At 40.4% G+C, this 22336-nt stretch overlaps 1 protein-coding gene across 1 annotated transcript in view; it reads right to left on the bottom strand.

Annotated features, from left to right (window-relative positions):
• Positions 1-22336, bottom strand: part of LOC121611343 (ecto-NOX disulfide-thiol exchanger 2-like) — a 121680-nt gene that overhangs the window by 21926 nt on the left and 77418 nt on the right. Inside the window, exons 5-9 of the mRNA XM_041943870.1 lie at positions 20218-20424; positions 17230-17463; positions 13967-14179; positions 4094-4200; positions 513-624 (exon numbers count right to left, since the gene is read on the bottom strand). Coding sequence (XP_041799804.1) covers positions 513-624; positions 4094-4200; positions 13967-14179; positions 17230-17463; positions 20218-20424 — 873 coding nt within the window. The remainder of the gene's footprint in view (positions 1-512; positions 625-4093; positions 4201-13966; positions 14180-17229; positions 17464-20217; positions 20425-22336) is intronic.

Genomic DNA, 22336 nt, shown 5'->3' with positions numbered 1-22336 from the left:
TAATCCAATCAGAAAAAAACATTTATGAGCTGAACAGTGAAGCTTTTTTCAAACTAGTTACAACACATTGAGTCTGTGTTTGGAATATATTCGTCTTTCACACATTGAATACATGCAAACCGATACAGACAGATTTTTGAGCGCGGGGTTGGTGATCACTGTCATCACGCAATTAAATGTGCAATGAAGTGAATGAAGGCGTTACTACAGCTTCTAAAAAGTAGAAACATGGAGGACAGTGTCGTGACAGGTCAGGTCACAGCTCAGCTTTATATTTGTTAGGCTTTAAAGTAAAAAATTGGTTCTGTGCAAAGAATATTACACTTAAAAAGCTCTTTTTGCTGCCACTTGGTGTATCAAAGCGCACAGAGTCTCTTTGTTGTACAGATTATACTCACCTTCCAGCCAAAACACCAGTGTCATGTCAGCAATGGCTGGTTGGATATCATACACCAGCATCCTGCCTCAGTCAGCACCTGAACACTGTTGAGTGTCGGCCCAAATGTGTTTACCTGAGTCCTCGGAGTCTTTGCTGTTGGCAGCCTCCATGTCGTCGTCAGACATCTCCATCTCCTCCTCCCCCCTGATGCCCATCAGCTGCTCATTGTGCATGTTTCTAATCTTCTGCAAAATACAAAAACAGTAGCAGCTGTGGATTTACCTTCCCCACTGCTCATGAAACAACATCACACCACCACACCGTGGGTTAACAGGAGCCATGCGGAAACGCAGTCTTTAAATAAACACACACATCTGGACGGCGTGGAGCGAATGACACCACCTGACATGCTTACACACTTCTGATACATTTGTCAGAGGTGGGAAGAGGGTGACGTGTCAAGCTCTCATCGAAGGAGTGAAAAATATGTGTGTTTGCCTGGTTCATCATGATAAAATAATTTCAAATGATGTGAAAATACTTCGACCTTCCATCTGGATACTGTTCGCCTGACACGGTTTGACCTGCAGAGGGATCGTATTGCCCCGTCAACCTCCCACCTTAGTATGAGTTCCTGGTAAGCACACACACACAATGAGCACGCATCTGTTCTATTATAACATTGGAGGGTGCGAGGCCTTTCTATTCTGGTTAATGCAGCGTGAAAGTATATAACAGATAAAAGACAGCAGGATTAAAACAGGCTAGTGAGCATGTTAAAGAAGTAAAGATCAAAGAGCACCGTAATCCTTCATGAATCTAACGTCTTGCTCTTAACAACGAGAACCCCCTCACATGCCATCCTAGAATGTTTCAAAGTAGCCGTGAATAAAGCATTGCAAAAAAAACAACCTTTCTAGTGTCTGTTTATCATAGTATATGTGACTCACGACGACTGAACAAACATTACAATTCCAACCAGGCTCGCTCAAGGGCAGAATAAAAACACAAAATGCACAGCATGCAATAACTGCAATGGTTACATTTCCACATTTGTTTTCCTCAGCCATCCACTTTTCAATTTGTCCACTTCAATTTCCTGTGACATGTCAAAGGGGAGGAAAAACTGGTGTCCCTGAAGAGACATAACAGGTTCCACCATAGCGAGAGCAAGAAGGGACGTGACATTTTGCCAGTGCCGGTGATTTCCTGTGCAGCACAAGCCTGTACACTGCTATAAGAGCCAGACTGTTTTTTCATGGGTTTCAGTATATCAATCCTTTCACAAGACTTACAAATGTTGTGTTCAAAATGACATCAGCCCTTTGAAAAACTGTGTGTAACACTTAAAACAAGTGCAAATATTCGGCTAGAAAATAATATTTTTGTCTGTTGCTGCATTTCTATCAGCAGGACGACACTGTTTGTCTGGGGCTTCTCAAAAGACCTGATTCCAAAAAAGTTGGGATGCTGTGCCTTTCATACCCAATCATGATACTATCACCTGTTACCAATGAACCTGTTTACTTGTGGAATGTTCTAAAAAGGTAAACTTGTTTGAACCGTGTTGCTGCATCAAATTCAGAATAAGCAGTTTGGAAAGTTTTATTGAGCATCACAAATGTGCCTGAAAAACCTGTAGTGTGTTTACAGGACTAATTTGCATCTTCCCCTGAATGTAACAAAGCATGGATGTTTAACAGGGAGAGTAAAAACAGCCGTCTCTGGGACTTTAAGATAAAAGAGAAAGGGGAAAAAGAAACAGAAATATGAAAGGATGATTTATTAGAATGAGATTTGCTTCATTTGGACAACTAACATCAAATATAAATCACCCATGATGTTGCAACAGAGTGATGCCCGTACTTGTGCTGCAGTCTGTCTGGTGTACAGATGGTGAGGCAGTTTGTCTTATTACAGATACAGTGATGAAAACAAGACCCAGCCTGACTGAGGCATCAAGAATAATTCAGGAGCTGATTTACACTAACAAACTTTGGGATGTGAACAAACACTCACCTTGTGCACTACAAACTCTGACGCAAAGGCTACTGTCATTACACCGGGGAGTTAACAACAGCGTGTAAAGGCGTGGTGCTCCACCTAACAGCAAATCAATATTCGTGGTCCAAAGTGTAAAGTGTGATTAATGTATCAACACCGTAATATGGACAGCTCCCAGCAGTGGTTCTGAATGCTTGCTAATGTCATAGAGCTATTTCTGGAAAGTTATTAGCATTTTCATAGTTCTGCAGGGGATGAAGCAGAATGAACGCCATTCTCTTTTGATACTGTACATGAATATTCACAAAGAACGGGCCCTCATTGACATTCAACAAAGACAATGTTTCAGCAACACGCTGTGACAAAGCTTGATCGGCAATGATGTGTGTTTTTTCTGTGCGTGGATACACCACATTATACGCAGCATTTATGCCAGTGCGTGTGTGTCTGTGTAAAATCTCTCACTCAGGCATTAAGTGACTCTCAGCAGATCAAAACTCCACCAATCATATCTGCACTCCTTATTAACGCGACATAAACTCCGTTCAACAGAAATCTTCACCATAATTAACGCAGCATTTTTCTGACAGTAAATAATAATGAAAAAGCAAAGCCCTGTCGCTACATGAAAAAAAAAAAAAACGAGATGGATAACCTCAATTTCCCACCCAAACAAAACATGCAAAAATGCAGTCATTTTCCTGTCTGTCCATATATGACAGCAGAGACTGATGAGACAGTTCAGAGCAGCAGAGTGGCATCAAAACAACCTATAAGTTACCTGCTAAATGAAGCTTTCAGAGACCAAAACCTCATCCAGGAGCTCAAGACTTTGAGAACCCATTTACACCTGGTATTAACCTGTGATCTGGATCCGGATATGCCATTTGGATAATGGCTTCTGATCATACGCGTTATTAATAAACATTCTTGATTCTGCCAGCGATGTGATGGCATTTGGAATTTGTGCATTTCATTTACACCTTCCATTAACATGCACATCTCTCTACCCATATGAGATACCTGGCTACAGACGGCATGTTAGTACTGGGTGTAAAGGGGGTTACTGGAATAATGGTGACACACAGTGGAACAGCTAAACAGGTACGGACCAACTCAGCGAAGAATTTCAGTTTGGTATTTTCTTTCATTTTTTTATTTTGATTTATTAAACATTTATATCATCATATTATTAAAATGTGAATGTTTATTTCTGCTTAGCTATCTTCCATTGTCCTAAAATCCCTTCATGTATTTCGCATCTTTTGTTTCAAGCTCTTATTTCTTTCAGCTTCAAGCTAGTTTATATCAGAAAAACAGTCAGAAAAACAATGACACTTTAACATACACATAATGCTTACACTCCAATACCAATTCACCTTTTTTAAAAGTAGATCTTAGGAAATAAAATTATAGATCTTTTTTTTATTTTTGCTACAGAATTTACTAGTGAAAACTAAGCATTTTTAACTTATTGCATTAATTTCTGGGTTGCAATAAGAAATAGAGCTCCGAGTAGACTGAACCTCCTCCATTTGGAGTTCCTCAGGGCAATTTTACAACCTTAACTGTGAAAAGTTAAGTTAAAAAAGAACATATAGAAAGAGTATTGATAAAATCACTTCTTCCTAAAACGACATACTGCTACGTATGTATACTTAGATACTGTGCTAAAAAAAAGTAATCTTCCAGGACTATTAAAATACCAACCTCCACCTGCTTCTGCCACGCGTCCAGGTTCTTCCGCTGAGCTTTGGAGAAGTGGTCCCACGCCTTTTGTTTGGAGGCAGCATGGAATACAGACGCAATCTGTTCAACTGTAGTGAGGAAGAAATGTGTAGATGTAGAGAAGAACAAAGAAAGAGAAGGAAAGAGGGAAGTGAAACAATGACGTCAGATAGGGAAAACCAGCAGTGTGTCTACAGTAAGTAGAGACATGTTTTGTATTATTCACACATACTGTATATACATATATATTTAAACAATCTTTACAGTTATTTGACACTATCACAAAAAGACATCATACACTGATTCAATCTTATTGTCCGATTTTCATTTCAGTTTTGGTCCATGTGCTTTGATATTACTACAGCAAAATTCCCACGAGAAGAAATTGTCTTGACAGGTGCGTAGGATCAAAAACTCTTGCCTGTGAAGGAACCGTGTGTGGGATTCTTTGGTTTAATGACGCTATGCAATTTATGGAGGGGTGGGATATTAATGCAGGGAGGGGGGAATCAAACATGTTTCACTGTGTGGTGGTTCTTTGCTCTAGAACATCAAGATCTGCAATTCTCTTCACCTATTAGCCTGCACACACAAATAATTAATGCTCTGGACAACAGATTTCACAAAGCACTGACTAGCTAAGCCATGAAAACACAGAAAAGGTTGTTTTATAATGAAACTGGTTCGAATAGTAGGGCCCATTCGAAAAAAAGGTAGGAGCTAAAACTGGCTGTTGTCCACCTAAAATGAAACTGAACTTGTTTTATTGGAAGAGAATACTTCAGATAATAAACCACATTCTGGCATTTATTGTATTATATACAAAGGGAAGCATTATCAAATTATTTCCATGTTCATTTCTGAATAATGTGTGCTGTAACTTGATGAGACCATCAATGAATAGATTACCAACATCTACCAGCCACTAAACAGCACTTTATATTGCATCAGTCTAAATTTGCAGGTCTGTGGCGTGAAGACAACGTTTTTTATGGCATAAAATTGGAAAAAGGATGTTGTTCTGACAGTGTACATTGCATTAAAGCTTGCAGAGTTTTGGAACCAGCAGATGGGAGGTTGACTCAAAGACAGATGAAAAAAAATATTTTTTTTTTATTGTCTTCCCTGCAGCAAAGGAGAAAACTTTACCCAAAGAAGCAATATCCTGTGTGTGACACAAAGCAACAGGATTTATAGGAAATCTGCTTCTATTTTTGAGAGACATTTGAGATATAAGACATACTGTTTACCAACCAAAAGGTAAATTACATCACAGTTTTCTGCTGGTGTTGTTTGTCAGACACAAAGGCAACAAATTATTTGATCAAATGCACTTCTGTCAAATCTGGTTAATCTTAACATGCCCTCAAGGAGAGACAGAGAGAGACCGTCAGATCAGACAGACAAATCATAACACATGAGAGTAGACATTTGAGACAAAAATATACATATTTAAAGCTTTGCAAAGTTTTTCATGTCTGATGCCTGAATGTCTGATAAAATCTACATGATTGCATCAAGGTAGACCAAAGAAAATTAAAATAAATATCTACATATATAAAGTCAGTTTCTTTCCCAACCAACAAAGCAAAAAGAGCTGAAAAAATATGCTTTCTCTTTGTAGATATTCTGCAGCTCACTACTCACCTGTAGCAAATGACAACACAGACTTTTGCAATGGCTGTCCAGGCCACTAAGCATTCATTTAGAATCATACATACGCATTCATGAGATGCCAACAAAACCTCTTTAGTGGTTTTTGCTGACTGGCTTACTTCCTCCCTTCTCTGTTCTTCTTCATCATGTTACCTTGGAGGCTATCTTGTTAGACTACAGCGTAGAGGACGGTGAACTCAGCAATTCACCTGAATAGATTCCCTCCATCACTTAATGCAATAACATTATAACAACAAGCCTGCTGCAGAACTGCATGCATCTTGCCACTATCACGTGCTGCATCTTATCTACTATCGATATGTTCAGGGTTAAGACTGCATCAGCTCCGAGCTGGATTACGGTGTATTGATAATGCAATTTCCCTTCAAGGGGCTTGCGTTTATGTTATGGGTGTGTTTAGTCTTTTCTAGTGGACGCTTTCGCCTTTGAAAAATGTATGTACATATATGTATGTGTGTGTGCGTGTGTATTAGGTGTTGGTATTAATAAAACATTTATTCCAAGATTACTTCAGTTTCATTGGTCAACAGGGAATGGAACAGAGGGAGGCTGTGACTCTGCCAGTGCCATTGCTTAAGTACTTGCAATCTACTGCATTGTCTCTGCAAACACTCTGTCCTCCACATTGTTACTTGCACCCTGCACAGATGTACTGTAGTGGTGTAACTCCAAAAGAGGTTTGTGCCATTTAGCATTGATCTTGTGTGTGTTTAAAGGGATAAACATAATTCAAAATATCAATGAGAGCCTTAATGCATACGCATGAGGTAAACGGTGCTCCAGCTTTATGGTAGATGTAAATATGTATCCTTTCAATTGTTATTGTCTTGACACAGGATTTTTGCTCACTCTGCACCACTGTGGGGTGCAATAACAGATTTAAACCTTTAAAATTAAATTGGAAATAAGAGAGTAAATCATTGGCATAAATACTATTCATGCTATTTATATTATTCTTTACTTTTAGTGTTTTTTTTTTACAGTATTATTTGTTTTACAGATTTTTATAGCAGGAGGAGGAGGTTGTTAAGCTAGTAGAAGGAACATAAACCAATATTTGACTCAATTTAGAACAGATTTAAAATACTTTAATTTAATTAATCCAATGATATTTAAAGGATGGATACTAAACTGGTGAGTAGAATTCAAAATATCACTGTGTACAAAGCCTGGAACTAATCCACAGCAAATTAATTAGCAAGTATGGTCAGAGCACACATGAAGGATTTGCTGTGGAAAATGGTCCATTTCCATTCAATCACAATTGATAAAGCTACTTTAGAGAGACTCTTGGCTACTTGTAAGAGGCTCGAAAACATTCTGTCAACTGGAGGAGACAACCATTAACATCATTTCATTTAAAAACTTTAAGTGGCCTAAACACTGGCAAACCGCAGACTCCCAGTCGATCTATACAGTACTAATGCCAAACTCCACTGGTGAGATACGCCTCGGCCTTGGCTGCAGCCAGAAGGTGGCATACCGGCCAAACCCAACACAGAGCACCCTCTCTTACATGGCCAAAGGATGGGTGGAAAACTCACACAACAGAGGAGGATGCTTTTAACTGTGCTTTTTCCTCCTCCTCTTTGGAAGCACTGAGCGGTGAAACAATCCCTCTGGTGAGAGGGAAGCACCCAAGAGATGTCCCCTGTGTTTTTGATGGAAGGCAGTCAAGCCTAGCAAGACATGTCAGAAACGAGCTGTGGTTAGGGCCGCGACAAAGCCCGTGGTAGGAGCAACTCTCCTGGTCCGGTTTTTCATTTTCCCTGCTAACAGGGACACAGCCATTAGGTCTCGTATTCCCTGACCAGTTAGCAGAACCTGGTGTGAAATGAGCAGTCAGCACTTCATCAAATGGGGGAACGCCTTAGAAGCAGTGGCAGGCCTGGAGCAGCCAATACATAGAGCTCCTCTAATGGTTAACGTTCGCATGTCGTGATTTGGGGGCACAACATGTTGTCAGCTAATTGAGTAATGGTGGATATACAACTTAACCAACCACCCAAAATTGTTTATATGATGAAGGTGGTCCATAACATCCAGTTGCATTAGAAGGAAGATGTGCAACAGCTGCACAAAGTGTGCCTCCGCAACTCAGACCTACATATAGTATAAATGTACGAATCGAACATAGTTCCCCCAGTGTGTGTGTAGAGCAGGCATGTCCAAACTATTCCATAAAGGGCCGTGTGGCTGCAGGTTTTCGTTCCAACCAAGGAGGAGCACACCAGGCCAGCCAATCAACATCAAGGGATCACTGAGTTATCAGCTGAAGACTGAGCTCAGCTAATTAAGCTGGTGTGCTCCTCCTTGGTTGGAACGAAAACCTGCAGCCACACGGCCCTTTATGGAATAGTTTGGACATGCCTGGTGTAGAGTGTATGTTAGCAGAGGGAAAACTGTGGCATTCCTTGCAGCCATTAAATGCATCACTGGATACTGATTTCATGATGATCATCATTATATACAGGTATCTATATACATTCACAACTGTATTTTACACTTAAGAGGTGTAAACGATAACTGGTTGGGTAGAAGCAGATCTGGCACGAGGCAGACAGAGCAGAGCACGAGCCATGAGCAAGACCCTGTGCATGCATGTCCAATGAACAATGGTGGAAATGGCTGAGATAAATTCCTCAATCAATGAGACATTTACTCTAACTAAAAATCCCCTCTATCCAATCACCGGGACCAAAGTGTATCTGTCTTAAGCTATGTTTTTCCTTCAATGCAACATAAGTGTTCTACTGCTACTACTGTTAAAAACACAAACACAAGAAAATCCTGTAAAACCTAGAAGCTGATGGCGGCCAGTTATTTTACAGGGGGCATGTTTTGTTGCTATGGCATTCAGTATATTGAAAAAATGCAGTGCATAGAGAAGAGAGCTTGAAAATCTTCTGAGCCGCAAGCGTTTTTTTTATGCACGAGTCCAAACAGGAGCATGAAGGCTATTTAAATTTACGATGCTCCCCACTGGCCAAATGGCACCAAATTTGTCAAGGTCACTCAGGCATCATACCAACACATGTCCACTAAATTTGTTAGTGTTTGTGAGATAAAGGCAGTTGTGGCAGAGGTGGCTAACAGTTAAAAACAGAAAGAGAAAGATAGAGAGGGGTCTTACCAGAGAGACTCAAAATTTCTGTGAGTGGTGGCGCAAAAAAAATGGTTTGAACACAACTGAAAATGGTGGAAAATCTTTCTCTGCTCAAATGAGCGTGACTTATATTGAAAGATTTGTCTGGACCCACTGAATCAAGGAAAACTGGAATTTCGTTTCTGAGACTCACGGCTCAAAAGTTACAGGCCAAAAAAAAAAAAAAAAAAATGAAGTTTGTTGTTACAGCGCCGGTTTCTGGCACCCAGATACTTTCAGGCACAAGAAGATGAAGAAAAAGAGGAAGAAGAATGATTCAAAGACCCAGATCCGGACCAACCTTTTCCATTTGCAGTACTGATGATCCCTACTGAAAATTTGAGGAGCATCAGCACCAAATTTAGGAGCAAAGCAACACATTCATAGTTTTTTAACTGTATTACTGATAAATGCTTTGGGAATAAATAAGCAATTTACACAAATAACTTTGTGCTGTTTTATTATAAAGGGAAAGTCACAAATTGAAGCAGTGCTTTAAGTGAAAGTCATTTCCCATGACAATTTAAAGGGGGGCTGCAGCAGTTTAAACTGTTGAAATGGTGTTTAAACTACAGTGTTTTCTTTTCTTACTGGCTATTGTAGATGTGTAGTACATACATGTTTGTGCTGGTTAAGATGATTTTCTTCTCCTTTCTTTTTCCCCTGGTTATTATCACATGTGCTAGTCCGTTATTAGATATCTTGTGATGCTGACTATCATACACAAACACATTGAGGTGTTTCAGAGGAGGTTCTTCAAGTGTCCCACTGAATCCAAGCAACAGACATCAGGGTCAGACAGACCCATAAGGTAACAGCTATGACTGCTGTTGTACAGTGACGCAGTAGGATGTGTGATTTGGTTATAGCTCTTGCTTTTAAAAAAGAATATGGAGTTTTTGCATACTATTAATTATTCATGTTTAAAAGGACTGCACTCCCCTATGGGAGGGAGGGAGGGCTATTGTGGACAAGTGAGAGCGATTGTACAAGTAGGCGAGTGCAAGTATGAACAGAAGTGTAGACCTGATACATAAACTTTCTAAGCCCAGTGTTACAATTCTCTAGTTTATCAGTGAAGTGTATGAACTACACAGCAGCAGACTGGATTCTCTACAGACAAAACAAAGTGACTCATATGAACGCTGGTTGAATGCACATCAGGAGGTCCATGTTATATACAGTATGTCTCAGAGAAATGGCTTGATTCTCACTAAACTGCATTTTATAAACTAATCTGGTCATGGGTCACCTCTCTCGCCCTCGTCCAGGCGCCGTCTCACTCCCTCTTCACTCCCTGGGGGAGAGGGGGGTGGACCCGACCTCACAAGTAACAAATGCATTGTGCAGCACCAACCTGCATATTTGCGAGTCGCACAGGTGTTCTTAGTTATAAGACTGAATAGCACAGTCTCCAAAATGGTCCCAAAATGTGACTGAATGGTTGCAGGCTGGGGTCCTGTAAGAGATACAATAGGGTTCCAGTAGCTTCACTGCTTGGACCCCTAAAAATCAAAACAGGGACAATGTCCAGAGCTTTTAAATAAAGGTAATTTTACTGAAGGAGACAAGTGTGAATGGCTATAATAATGTGTCCTTGGATGGCAGTCAGGAGCTCTGACAAAAGCAGAACCTGGTAAATATGGATGTCTTTTGTTCACAGGTGTGGTGTGTAAAACTGCCTCATGGGAGACCAATCTCAGTGTTGACATTTGCATGGGTGGAACTACGGTGAGCAAAAGACAAACTCATGAATAGAAATAAATGTTTGTATGGATTATTGTGTTGGATGTGGATGGCCTTTAATGAGAGAGCAATACTGAAAGAAAGAGAGCGAGGGTGACTGACAGAGGAAAATAGAGACGTACAACGTGAGTGAAGCAAAGAAAGAGAAAGTCCTGGGAGGCGGTAACCCCCTTCAATCTGCCCTTTTGAAACCAATACAACATACATAGATATCAATACAAGCAAGCTTATAAATATGCATCAAACAGAGCAGCACAGTGATGGCCTGATCTCAGGTGACAGGTCCTCACTATTGTTGTTTTCTGCTGTTCAACCGGCTATTCATAGTTCCCTGTGCCTTTTTCATGTCATTCATGTTGTATACGTTGTAATGTATCAGATAAAACAGAAAAGGGAGAACACAGTGTTGAGGGTAGCTGTAGTACAGAAAGGCAGTGGAATTAAGATAAGCAACCTGAATGTAGGCAGGAGATTAAAGGCAGCAGAACTTACCTTACACCCCCCAAAGATTTAGTCGTACAGTATTTGTGCAAAACACTACGTTGTGATATATCTTTTATAATCAGTGCTTTGTACATTCTTTGTCAAGTAAAATCAGCCTCCCTTACACTTTATTGCCTTAGCAACCCGAGCCCCTGTGTTTTCTTATAGGCAGAGAAGACTCGTATGATTTCTCTTGAAAATGAAATCATTCACTCCACAGAATGTAACTAAAATAAACACTTGAAAAATAATAAATAACTTGTAGGGGCTGATTGTGCGGATGATGAAGTGTTAGAATAACAAAAACAGAATTTCAGTTCATTTTAACATGTCAAGAGACAACAATAAATTTAGTGTGATTCACTTTAATTTTAACGCCACAAAGTATTTTTTGCTCATACCTCTGCCTTTACGTTTACACTTTCCTATGTTCCTATGTTATTACTATGCTGCAATTTAGCTGTGGTTAAGATGTTAATACTAAGTCTTTGACTTGACATTGACTGGGTTCAGCATCAAAACAGAATTTGTCATTTACTTTATATTGTTACACAAAGTCTAGTAAATAAATTATTGAATAATGAATAAATGATTGATTGAGTAAATGCTGTTTACTGTAGTTACAGTTTAATATCATATCTACTACAAGAATCCAGCATGTAAAGCAATCATTGTTAATCCCTTTAGGACTAACAGTAACTTGTAAAGCTACAGCTCAATCAGCTATCTACACTTGTTGCCAGATTTCCATCGCAATTGTACACGGTAGCTAAATAGCCAACACGCTATGCAGGAAAATGACCGACCCATTCTTAGTGCTGCCCAATGAGGGAAACAGCTGTCAGCGGGCACAACCCCAGATCTGAATGAATTGCTGACTATAGCTAACATGTGGGCAGTGATTCAGCCGTCTAGAACCGGACTCAGTAATTAAGGAATTCACTGCAAATGAATTACTACATCTTATTTCTGTGTGTTATGGTCATAAACAGCAAGCACCTTTGCTATGGTAAATCACCGCAGTCCACTTATTCTTATATGCTTGAACTAAAATGTTTCAATTCAAAATATAATCCACCCCATATCACAAGGACAGAATCTGCATCAGGTTTATTTTTGTAAGCCTTGACAGGTTTAGTTTCTCCTGGAATTTCTCATTAATGTCAAGTATTGCTTGCTGTCTCTGTGTGTGCGTGCATGCATGAGAGGGGGAAAGCCCTTGTGTGTGCTGGGAAGTGTATGTGTGAAAATGTGTGGGTTAGAGCGTATTTATGTCATGGTATTTCTCACTGGGTATTTGAGCATTTGATATGCCGTGTATGAAGTGGTGACCTGTGATGAAACGGCAGACTGCAGAGTGTCATGGGAATTACTGCAGCGTAGCGTGGTCGATTGCACCTGTTACCCAAGTATAGCACTAACTGAATGGTAAACTCTGTGGGAAGGGGCGCTATTCTCCAGGGGCTGTGACATAGGATAAATTGTTTACTGAGTGCATGCATTCAAGAACCAATAGGCTCCTTAACCTGGAGAGTCTCTGGTAATATTCCCTTCCCGTGAGTTGCCAACTCAGGACATGTAAGATTTTGGTCAAGCCTTCATCATGAGTGAAATATTTCTTCAGTTAAATTGGAGATACAGTGAAATTCACGTTTCCACTTTGGATAAACTGTATTTTTGTGACACTTAACATCACAGCAACCCAGACAGTAGGTTTAACAGACATCAAATGTGTACTGTGTGGCATCTACAGCGATCAAAGCCTCAATGACACTTGTCCTGAGTTTCCCCTTTAATGTAAGCATGAACTATGGAGTGAAACATAACAGGTGCACAAGCTCAAATCAAAGATCCTTTTATTTTGTCCCCAAATGGTTCAGTCTGTTCTAATTTCAAAGGCTTGTTCATTAATATTAAGCATGTCCCCAGTAATTTCAGAGTGTTTTTTTTTTTTTTATTTTGATCTGTTTTTTTCATGTTGTGGTGCAACAGCTGTACAATAATTACGTCTCCTGTTGAGACACATAGGTGTTGATGACATTAAAATAAAAGTATTTGCCATTGTTTTTAATCACCTCTTGACTACTCCAGCCGTCTCCTCTCATGACTCAGGCAGACAACTGGTCTCCAGTTGATTATTAAATAGAGCTGTCAACTAAATCTAAAATGTTGTGATCACTTTGTACCTATTCTCCTTCAGCGGATACCTGGGATTTTTTGATTGATTCTAATACAAATATGAGTAAGAGGGGCTTTAAAATCACTACTTAAAAATCCCTTTCATTCAAAGGCAATGTGAGGACATCATTATATTTCTCCCTCTTTTATGTAGTCTTATACATTCAGTATCTATCTTCTAAAAAATATGTACAGTTCTTTTCATGTAATTTAACAGTACTGGATATTTATTTTGCTCTGTAAAGCACTTTGTAACCTTGTTTTGAAAGCTGTTTCATTTAAAGAGGAAACTTAAAATGATGCTCTTTGCAAAGAACCTTCACTCATTTGAATTGTGTAGAGTTTGTAATGTCAGTCTTGGTGATCTTATATGAACTGTTAGCTGGAAAATGTGTGTGTGGGAGTGGCAAAGGGGAATGTAAATGTGTTTGCTGCGTTATATTCAAAAATGCAGGCTGCAATTAAAAATCTCCTTCAAAAACATATAATGTATGTCCTACAAAGTATATGTGACACCAGTAAGGTAAGTGAATTGTACGATAAACCCACGTTAAGCTACTGACCTGGCTAGCACCACCCTGAAACGACATATACACGCACTGTGTGACTGAGCAGAAAGGACTCACACTGAGCCAGTATGGCGGCCATCGCCGTCTTGAACTTGTCTTTGGCCTCTTCCATCTCCTTCTCATGCTGACTCTTTTCGCTCATGAGCCGGCGGATGTGGCCGTTGGAGGACTGGATCATGGAGTAGAAGTTGTTGGCGTTCCTGCGGTTGACTTCTCCTCGTTCCAGCCAGGTCAAGAGCACACGCACTGATTCAGGAAACTTATTGTCATCTGGGGAAGAAGGTGGAGGGAGGTGTTAATATGAGCATATGAAGATAAAACGAAGTAAATCGGTATATTTACTGCCATCTGGGGGGAGGTAGTGTGCAGGAGAAAGGAGTCTACATGAGAAAAGTTATAAAAAGTGCCGTCTTTACAAACTATCAGTTATTTTACCAAGACAGGACGTAAGGAGAGAAAGAAATGTGACCAAAATCGATACCACAGAGGTACAATAACAAAACAGCCTCTGCCAACGCTGAAGTCCTGTCCAGCCAAAAAGGGACATAAGGAAAGAGTTAGGGTCACTATGAGCAGGAAAGGCTGCCTCTGCAAATTTACTCTGGAACCATTTGATGATCGGGGACTTGCAGGAGCCAACAAGTTCAACAACAACCCCAATGAGAAACATTTCACAATGGATGCACAACACCAAACAAGGAAAGTAGCAAAACTCATCCCTTCCAGCTCAAAGCAAGCTCTGTACTTATACAGTATAAAGCTGAAATTACATTTAATTAATGCTGAGCCATATTTTAATGTTTGTACAAGCTAATGTACGGTGGGTTGTTTGCAGGTCGCACGCAGAGTCTCAGAAGAAAGAATGAGGACATGTCGATGATGAGATGAAAATAACTTCAAGAACTTACTTTCATCTTGGGAGGAACAGAACAGAACAGATTAAACACGTGATTGAGGAGAAAATGATCATGTCTATACGCTGAGCATAAAAAGAGCAGGAGGTTAAATAAGATGAACACTTTCGGGTAAAATCAGTCCTCCCATCTTTCCTATAAATATCTTTGGTAATCAACCTTGGCCAAATGTCTGCAGAAAAGGTGAGCACCGCGTTACGTAGCTGCTGTGTACAAAGTGCAAGTTGTTTAGCAGTACTCCTGCTATGTCTGGTGAATAATCAGATGATGTCAAGAGACTTTATTGATTTCTATTGTTGTTATTCCGTCGTGGTTGTCCTGTCCTCCTCTGCCTCGCTGTGCTGCTTACAAGTCAGAGGAGCAGAGGAGAGAATACGCTCCCACACATAGACGTCAGCACACAGCACACAGCCTCAGACCTCCACCACACACACACACACACACACACACACACACACACACACACACACACACACACACACACACACACACACACACACACACACACTTGCATCATGTGCACACATAAACATTACTTAACGTCTTTACAGATTGAGCAGCTGGGGAGGTTTATATTTACTTAAGCCGGGTTCTGCAGATGCTCTCAATTTCTCTGTGTCGCTCTCAACCACACACAAGCACACAGTGGGGTCCATCAGACGGCTTGCATGAATGATGATCTATCACAGTTATAGATATTGAATCAAGGTGTTATCTCATGAATCCCTGAGGTGTTCCTGTTTGTTTATAGGCAGACTCAGGTCTCATAATATGTGGGCCCCTGCAGTGGAATTATTAATAGACAATCTGGAACAATATTAGTGGTATTCGATCACTGACAATGGCCAGAGGCCACAGAGATTGGGATTCTCATTTAATGGATCTTCAGCTGCGGCATTACCTGAACATAAATTCTCAAATTCAAATATAAGAATGCATTATCTTGGGTTATGAGAAATAAATAGCCAATTAGAGAACTTCTCGCCTCTTTGTTTCTCCACATTTTTCTTCTTATCCATAAATCAGAGCTATCTGACAAGGAGCAGATGGGATAGTCATTTTAAAGTTGGAGAAAACGGTCCACAACATAACAATTTCACAAGACGATAAAATATTATTTTGCTGAAAGGTATGACATTACATAAACACAGCTAACGCTGAGAAACTCTGTGAACTGCTGTGAGACAAAGACACTTGCTGTCAATCTGTGAACTATTTTGGTAAATGGTGGTGCAATTTAGCAAAAAATATAATTTTCCTGTGAAATCATCAGTTAATTTTGTTCTGTCATGCTTTTATTTCTTTATTCAAACAGATTCTGAAAAGTGTGAACTGAATGATGAAATGAAAGTTGGCCCAATCACTACAAAATGGGTGAAGTTCAGGAGAAAAATTGACCCTTTTCTCCACAGATCTGAATCATGGTTGTAAAGTGGTCAATTAGCAGATAAATCAGCTATTCAACAAAAAAGAAAAAGGCACTCCAGATTCAGTGACTCTCTTGTGCTGTTTTAGGACGAGTGCCTTCCTGGCTTTAATGTCGCAGTAAAGAAGGAAGGGTAAGGACAGAGGTGTCACTGGGGATCAACAAGGAATCTCCTGCCACAGATGTTTGATTGCATTAAGAATCCACAAGGCTCAACAAGACACTCAACAAGAGGCCCCTTCAGCCCACCCTCCCTTACATGTATGAACACCGATCACAATTATACTCCACCACACAGACCATTAAAATATCTCAAATTTTAGCACAACTCCTTGCAGTCAAGACAAATGATTCACAAGTATCCATTCACTTTGAATTCTCAGTAACAAGCAGAATTATAAAACACTCAAATTAGAACAGGTCTGCTGAGACAAAGGACCGCTTGATGAAATATGTTTAGATTATTGTCCGAGCTGCCTCTAAACACATTTACAATCAACCTTAACATATTTTGGTCCCTGCATGGAAGTCCAAATTTCAATGTTCTGCACCGGGTGATATTTTCAACTGGTATTTAACATGTATTTAAATTGCAATCAAAAGGACTGGCTCATTATAAATCCAATATAAAGTCAATCAGCAGACAATTAGTGAGCAGCGACTCTGATCATCCATTAATTTTCTAAGTCATTCAATTATCAAGCAACAAGAGCCTATGTGTCGACATAGGAGGTATAGTGAAAGCAGCAGCTGATGTGAATCTTCATTAGCTTTGCAAGGATGTGGTGAACTGACCGGCTGACACATCCCTAAAGCTATGCCGCTAGCATGGCTAATTAGAATGGCAAATTTATACTCTTTCCAGCTCCTTAAATGTAAAGATTTGCTGCTTTTATATGTTCTGTTTGGGTGTAAGGCCTGAAAACAACTGTTAGCCATACAAAATACTCAGTGTGCATGCTTCACGTTTGCCAACTAACCTTTGATCCTGTCTCCAAGCTCGCTACACTCGTGCTCGGAGTAGTGGACGATGGGAGGAGGGGAGGGCGGCCGCAGGCGATCCTCCTCCAGCTTACGCCGGTGCCTCTCTTCTCTGGCCAACATGCGCTGCCGACACTCCCACTCATAGAGGTCGTCTCTGGCCTGGGCGAAGTCCACGTGGAGACGGCCGGAGTCTTTTTTCTCTGTGCTGGAGCCCAAACGAATACGGTAACCTGGGGAGAGGAAGGAGAGGTTTGAGAGGAGATGAGACGAATTAAGGAAGGAAAAAAAAAGGAAGGTGAGGTCTGAGGAGAAAAGATGGACTGGAGAGATAGAGAGAAACCAGAGGACGTGGAAGGTAGCAGAGATGTTTCATTGATTGGATGAGAGTGGCAAGAGGGTGAAATATCAATTTCTATCAACACTTTCTCTGATTCAGACGTACAGAAGATAGACAGAGACAAGCACAGGCAGAGCAGCAAGAACAAATAGGCAGATATACACAGATATGAATACAAAATTGAGCATTCACACACGTATGAATATATATACGCAAGTGTCTGACAAGGTTAAATTGATCAGCTCGTCCTCATGGGAGAACCTGATCTATGCATCCTCTTTGATCTCCCACTGCGTAATGTTATTGCAGCCACATGCCAGGTGTATATACACCAATAGTTAGACAGACAAAAGCCGAGCAAGTCACTTGAGCTTTTTACTCCGTATGTACAAGAGTGTGAGACACTAATTACAGTGATAGCCCTGGATCACCCCACTGCCTCCCACCTGACACTCAAAGCTCATTCCACTGCCTGTGTGTGGGTGTTAAGTGCAATCACACTTGTTATGTTAATTGATTGGTCTGAATGATCTGTGAGAGGTTGGGGTGTTTACAGTACAGTTTGCTGTTAAAAAAAAATGGCCGGCCTTCCAAATGCATACAAATGCACACACTCTCATTGGGGGAAAAAGGAGATAAAGATGGATGTCAGTGCGAGCAAGAAGAAGAAAGACAATAGCGTGAGTTTTGGGTTGTTTCTGGAGTCTGCTCTCCCTGCTTAAGGCTCTCAAGTTGCTTCAATATTTCATAAAAGGAGACCTCGGTGTGCCGAGGCTACTGTAATGTGTATCTGTGTGTGTTCATGTGTGTGTTTTGGGAGAAGAGGCCACTGTGTTCGGAAAGTAGTATTTATGAGAAACCTACACAGGTCTGACATCTGGCTAATATATGGACTTATAGCTCCTTTCTTACTGTAGGGAAGAGGTAGATGAAATCACACAAAGACACATACGCACACACACACATTTAATAATGCATAGGGTATTATTGCAGTGGCTGGTGTTTTAAATGAGCTTTGTGAAGAGGGAATATACGGCCAGCTATTCACATTGAGAGATTTAAGGCATCTGTGCAGGAGAAGCTGTGGGGTGGAGATAAAAAAAAAAAGTCACAAGCTGGTGTCGCATGACGAACAGAGAGACTTCAACTGCAGCAGGCTGAAGGAAATGTGAGCAAATTTATTTGTCTAGTGGTGACCCTGTAAGAGTGACGACTATTTATGGAAGCAGAGGTACAGAATTCAGGTCAATTACTGAATAACAGAGACCACACTATTCTGATTCTGGCTGCATGTAGAAGTAAAGGAAACCAACAACATTGTCCATTTGCTAAGATCTGATAGCAGATCTTAGAAGCTCTGGAAATCTGTTTAGAGAAGGCAAACTGGGGTGAAGGTGCGTCTTTGCAAGCTAAAAAATGTTTCCACCTGAGTAAAAAGTTGGTGCTGGAAGCTTTTACTGTGGAAAATGTAATAATCCACGATACGGCCTGATCATGCACAGTGCATCTGAGTGTTGGCGACGACAGGTGAAATCAAAACAATAAATTACCCAGTAAATAAAAACCTGTACGGTACGTATCTACAGCAGGTTGCCGTTTAACACCTTACAGCATCATCCAGTTCCACACATTCATACTGCAGACTGCTGATTTTAGCACAATGCTGTAATCTTTGCACTACCACTGCTCTACGTCCACTGGATATCTATTCACTAATCTCCATTAAAACCCGATAATAGAGAATCTTTCACATTTGTGATTAAAGGTGCAGACGGATGTTTACGTGTTCAACTGCAGTTCATTTGCTCCATTTGCACACTGCATGCCTCCTGTAGAACAAAATGTATTAGCATCACGAAATATATGAGGTGACACTGAGCAAAAGAGGAAGAAAAAACTGCAGCTGTATATATTCAATAGCCACAAAAAGGCTCATATACAGTACGATATGCACGGATGATGAATGTGCATAGTTACAAGAACAGGATCATGACTGATATAAGAGCAGGAGTCTATTAATTTTGTCTTCCAGACCTGTGTGACTCTCTTGTTCCTTCAACCATACGGTATATTCAGCGTTGTTCACCTCTAAACAGTCTGTACGGAGTGCAGCACATTTTCCATCTATCCATCCATCCATGCCCGTATCTATTTATCCATCTGTCAAATGGTCCCGAGTGAACGTGTGAAGCTGGAGGATTGTAGTGCTGAGTGACAGATATCAGCCCTTTCATTTCCATCAGAGTAAAGGTTAACAGCTCATCATTCTTCGGCCACCTGAGGTGAAGGATTGCCAGGGTGCTGGGAGATGGCTGGGTGCACTGATAGCAGTGGACCGACAATACAAGCGGTCTCTCTGGATTCAATATTGTCAAGGTGAGTGAGAAAGAAAGACGTTATCCTCTGACCTTTAAGCCCAATGCAAACCAACACATAGCTTAGAACAAGGCTGGGGGTTTGTTGGGGTTTTCAATGTACAGCTGTGAAGATTTTGGCAGAAAAACATAAACAATCTGTGTGATCGATCACTTGTCAGACATAAGATGTTCTTTATATATGTATTAAGAGACATAATCACATACCACTGAAGACTAAGTAGCCACTGGGAACAAGAGTTTATATTAGTTTTAGAGTGAAGGTAACTTACCAGAGAGGAGGAGAGCCTTGTCCACAGTGAACTCCTCAACAAATCGGATATGGCAGAAGTTCTTCTTGCTCTTTCTGATAGCAGCAATATCCCCACATTGTCCAAAGACCTCCATGATGAGCTGCTCAGTGGCGTTCTCAGGCAGACCGCCGACAAATACCGTCCTACACCCTGGAGGGCGTTCCCTCGTGGCTGGCGGCGGAAGGTCTGTCAAACATGGAGGAGACAAAAGAAAAGAGACAAAATTATTTCAACTGAAGGTAAAACTGCAGTCGTAACCTTATACAGAATAAAATTCTGTTGCAAGAAATCCTCCGAAAACACTCAGATCACAGTTGGCTGATCGGCACTCACTCACTGAAGCTACAACATCCATTTTAATCTATAAATATCAAATGCAAATTGATATTCCCATTTGTAAGAGTTATTATATGAATAAATTAATATTTTTTTTAAGTCTGCATGGGTTTAAAAAGGCACAACAAACTCATTAACTAAACTACTAAAAATGTATGTGTATATTTCATAAGCATTTAAAGTAGATCAAGCACGCCACTTTGAAACAATACCGCAGAGTCCAAAGGAAAACCAGCTTGTATCATTTAAATAATTTACCCAATCAGTTCACAGAATTTCACATCCCCAACGAAAATCACAACTGACAGAACATATATTGTATAATTTTGTAGAAATCAAAATAAATACTAATGAAATAATCCATCTTGCCTTTTCTTTCCACACTTTCAAGACAAGGTAGGCAAACACATCAAAAGTGTAAATCCATATGGATTCAGTCTGCTTTTGAATTCCAGTCCAGCTAAATGAGCTCAGTTTGCTTTGCATTGCTTCCCATGAAGTCAATTATTTTTCTCTTTTGCCTGTATTTAATATTGGATCAACAATCTGTCTTCAAAGAGCCGCTAAAGGCTGTGATGTGTCTTATATTTTGCTTTCCATTAATTAATTCAAGCACAGTCTTGGTCAGCTTGGCACTGTTGACGCACTCCCTCAGCTAGTCAAGGACGTGTGTGCTCATGATATAATGCTGTAATGCGGCTATTAAATGCATGAAACTGAGTGCTTGGAAGTGACTCACATTACATTTAAGCCACATTATGCAAAAGAAAACTGGATGCCATAAAAAAATGGAACAGGAAATACCAAAGGAAGTGGCATCTACAGCTTCTGAAAGGTCTTCTTCTTCATATCTTTATCAAGTTAGTCAAGTCAAGCCAGTTTTATTTATAATGCCCAATATCACAAATTTGCCTCAAGGGGCTACAATCTCTACAGCATACAACACAGTCTATACTTAGACTCCCAATTTGGATAAGGAAAAACTCCCCAAGAACTCCCTTTACAGAGGAAAGAAACCTCACAAAGAGGAACAGAGGACTGATCCATCAGGACTGATGTATATGAAATATATGTTGCTTTTAGTACTAGCACACAACTAGCCTGACAACAAAACATTGCAATAGTTAAGTCTGGAAGAAACACAGGTGTGAATTAGGGTCTCCCCATCAGCCACAGACAGGTAAGAGCATGTTTGACTATGTTGTGTAGGTAAAAAAAAAGGCATTTCTAAAGAGAACGTACAATCAAATGCAACACCAAGATTCTTCCGTCAAACTCTGACAAATCCCACAGTTGCTGAGAGTTACTGAATCAAACTGGTGTCAGTGTTAAGCAGGGTTCTGTGACCAGCATCTCAGTTTCATTAGAATTTAGGAGCAGGAGTATCCCGGGACAAATCAACAGCACCTATTCCAGACGGCTGTCTGCACATTGGGATGACCCCAGAAAGAAGGCCAGCAATCAACGAAACCAAATCCAAAGCTCAGTCAGCCAAATGTACATGATGATGACATAACGATGAGATGTACAGTAGGGGAGAAACTTGTCTGAGACCATATCGTGATGAAATTATAGAATGATACAATGAGATACTGTGGAACAGTATGTTTGAATTATTTTTATATTACAGAGATAATCACGTCACGCCATGCCGAGCATGAAAATCAAATCCTTCCGGCCAGACAGAGGTTGACCCTTTCATGTCGACGGTCCAAAGCTGACTGATCTGACTGAGCAAAGATAAATGTTGACTGATCTAATC

The sequence above is a fragment of the Chelmon rostratus genome, chromosome 9 (genome assembly GCF_017976325.1).
Source record: "Chelmon rostratus isolate fCheRos1 chromosome 9, fCheRos1.pri, whole genome shotgun sequence".
NCBI lineage: Eukaryota > Metazoa > Chordata > Actinopteri > Chaetodontiformes > Chaetodontidae > Chelmon > Chelmon rostratus.
This window is presented reverse-complemented; position numbering and strand designations above follow the sequence as displayed.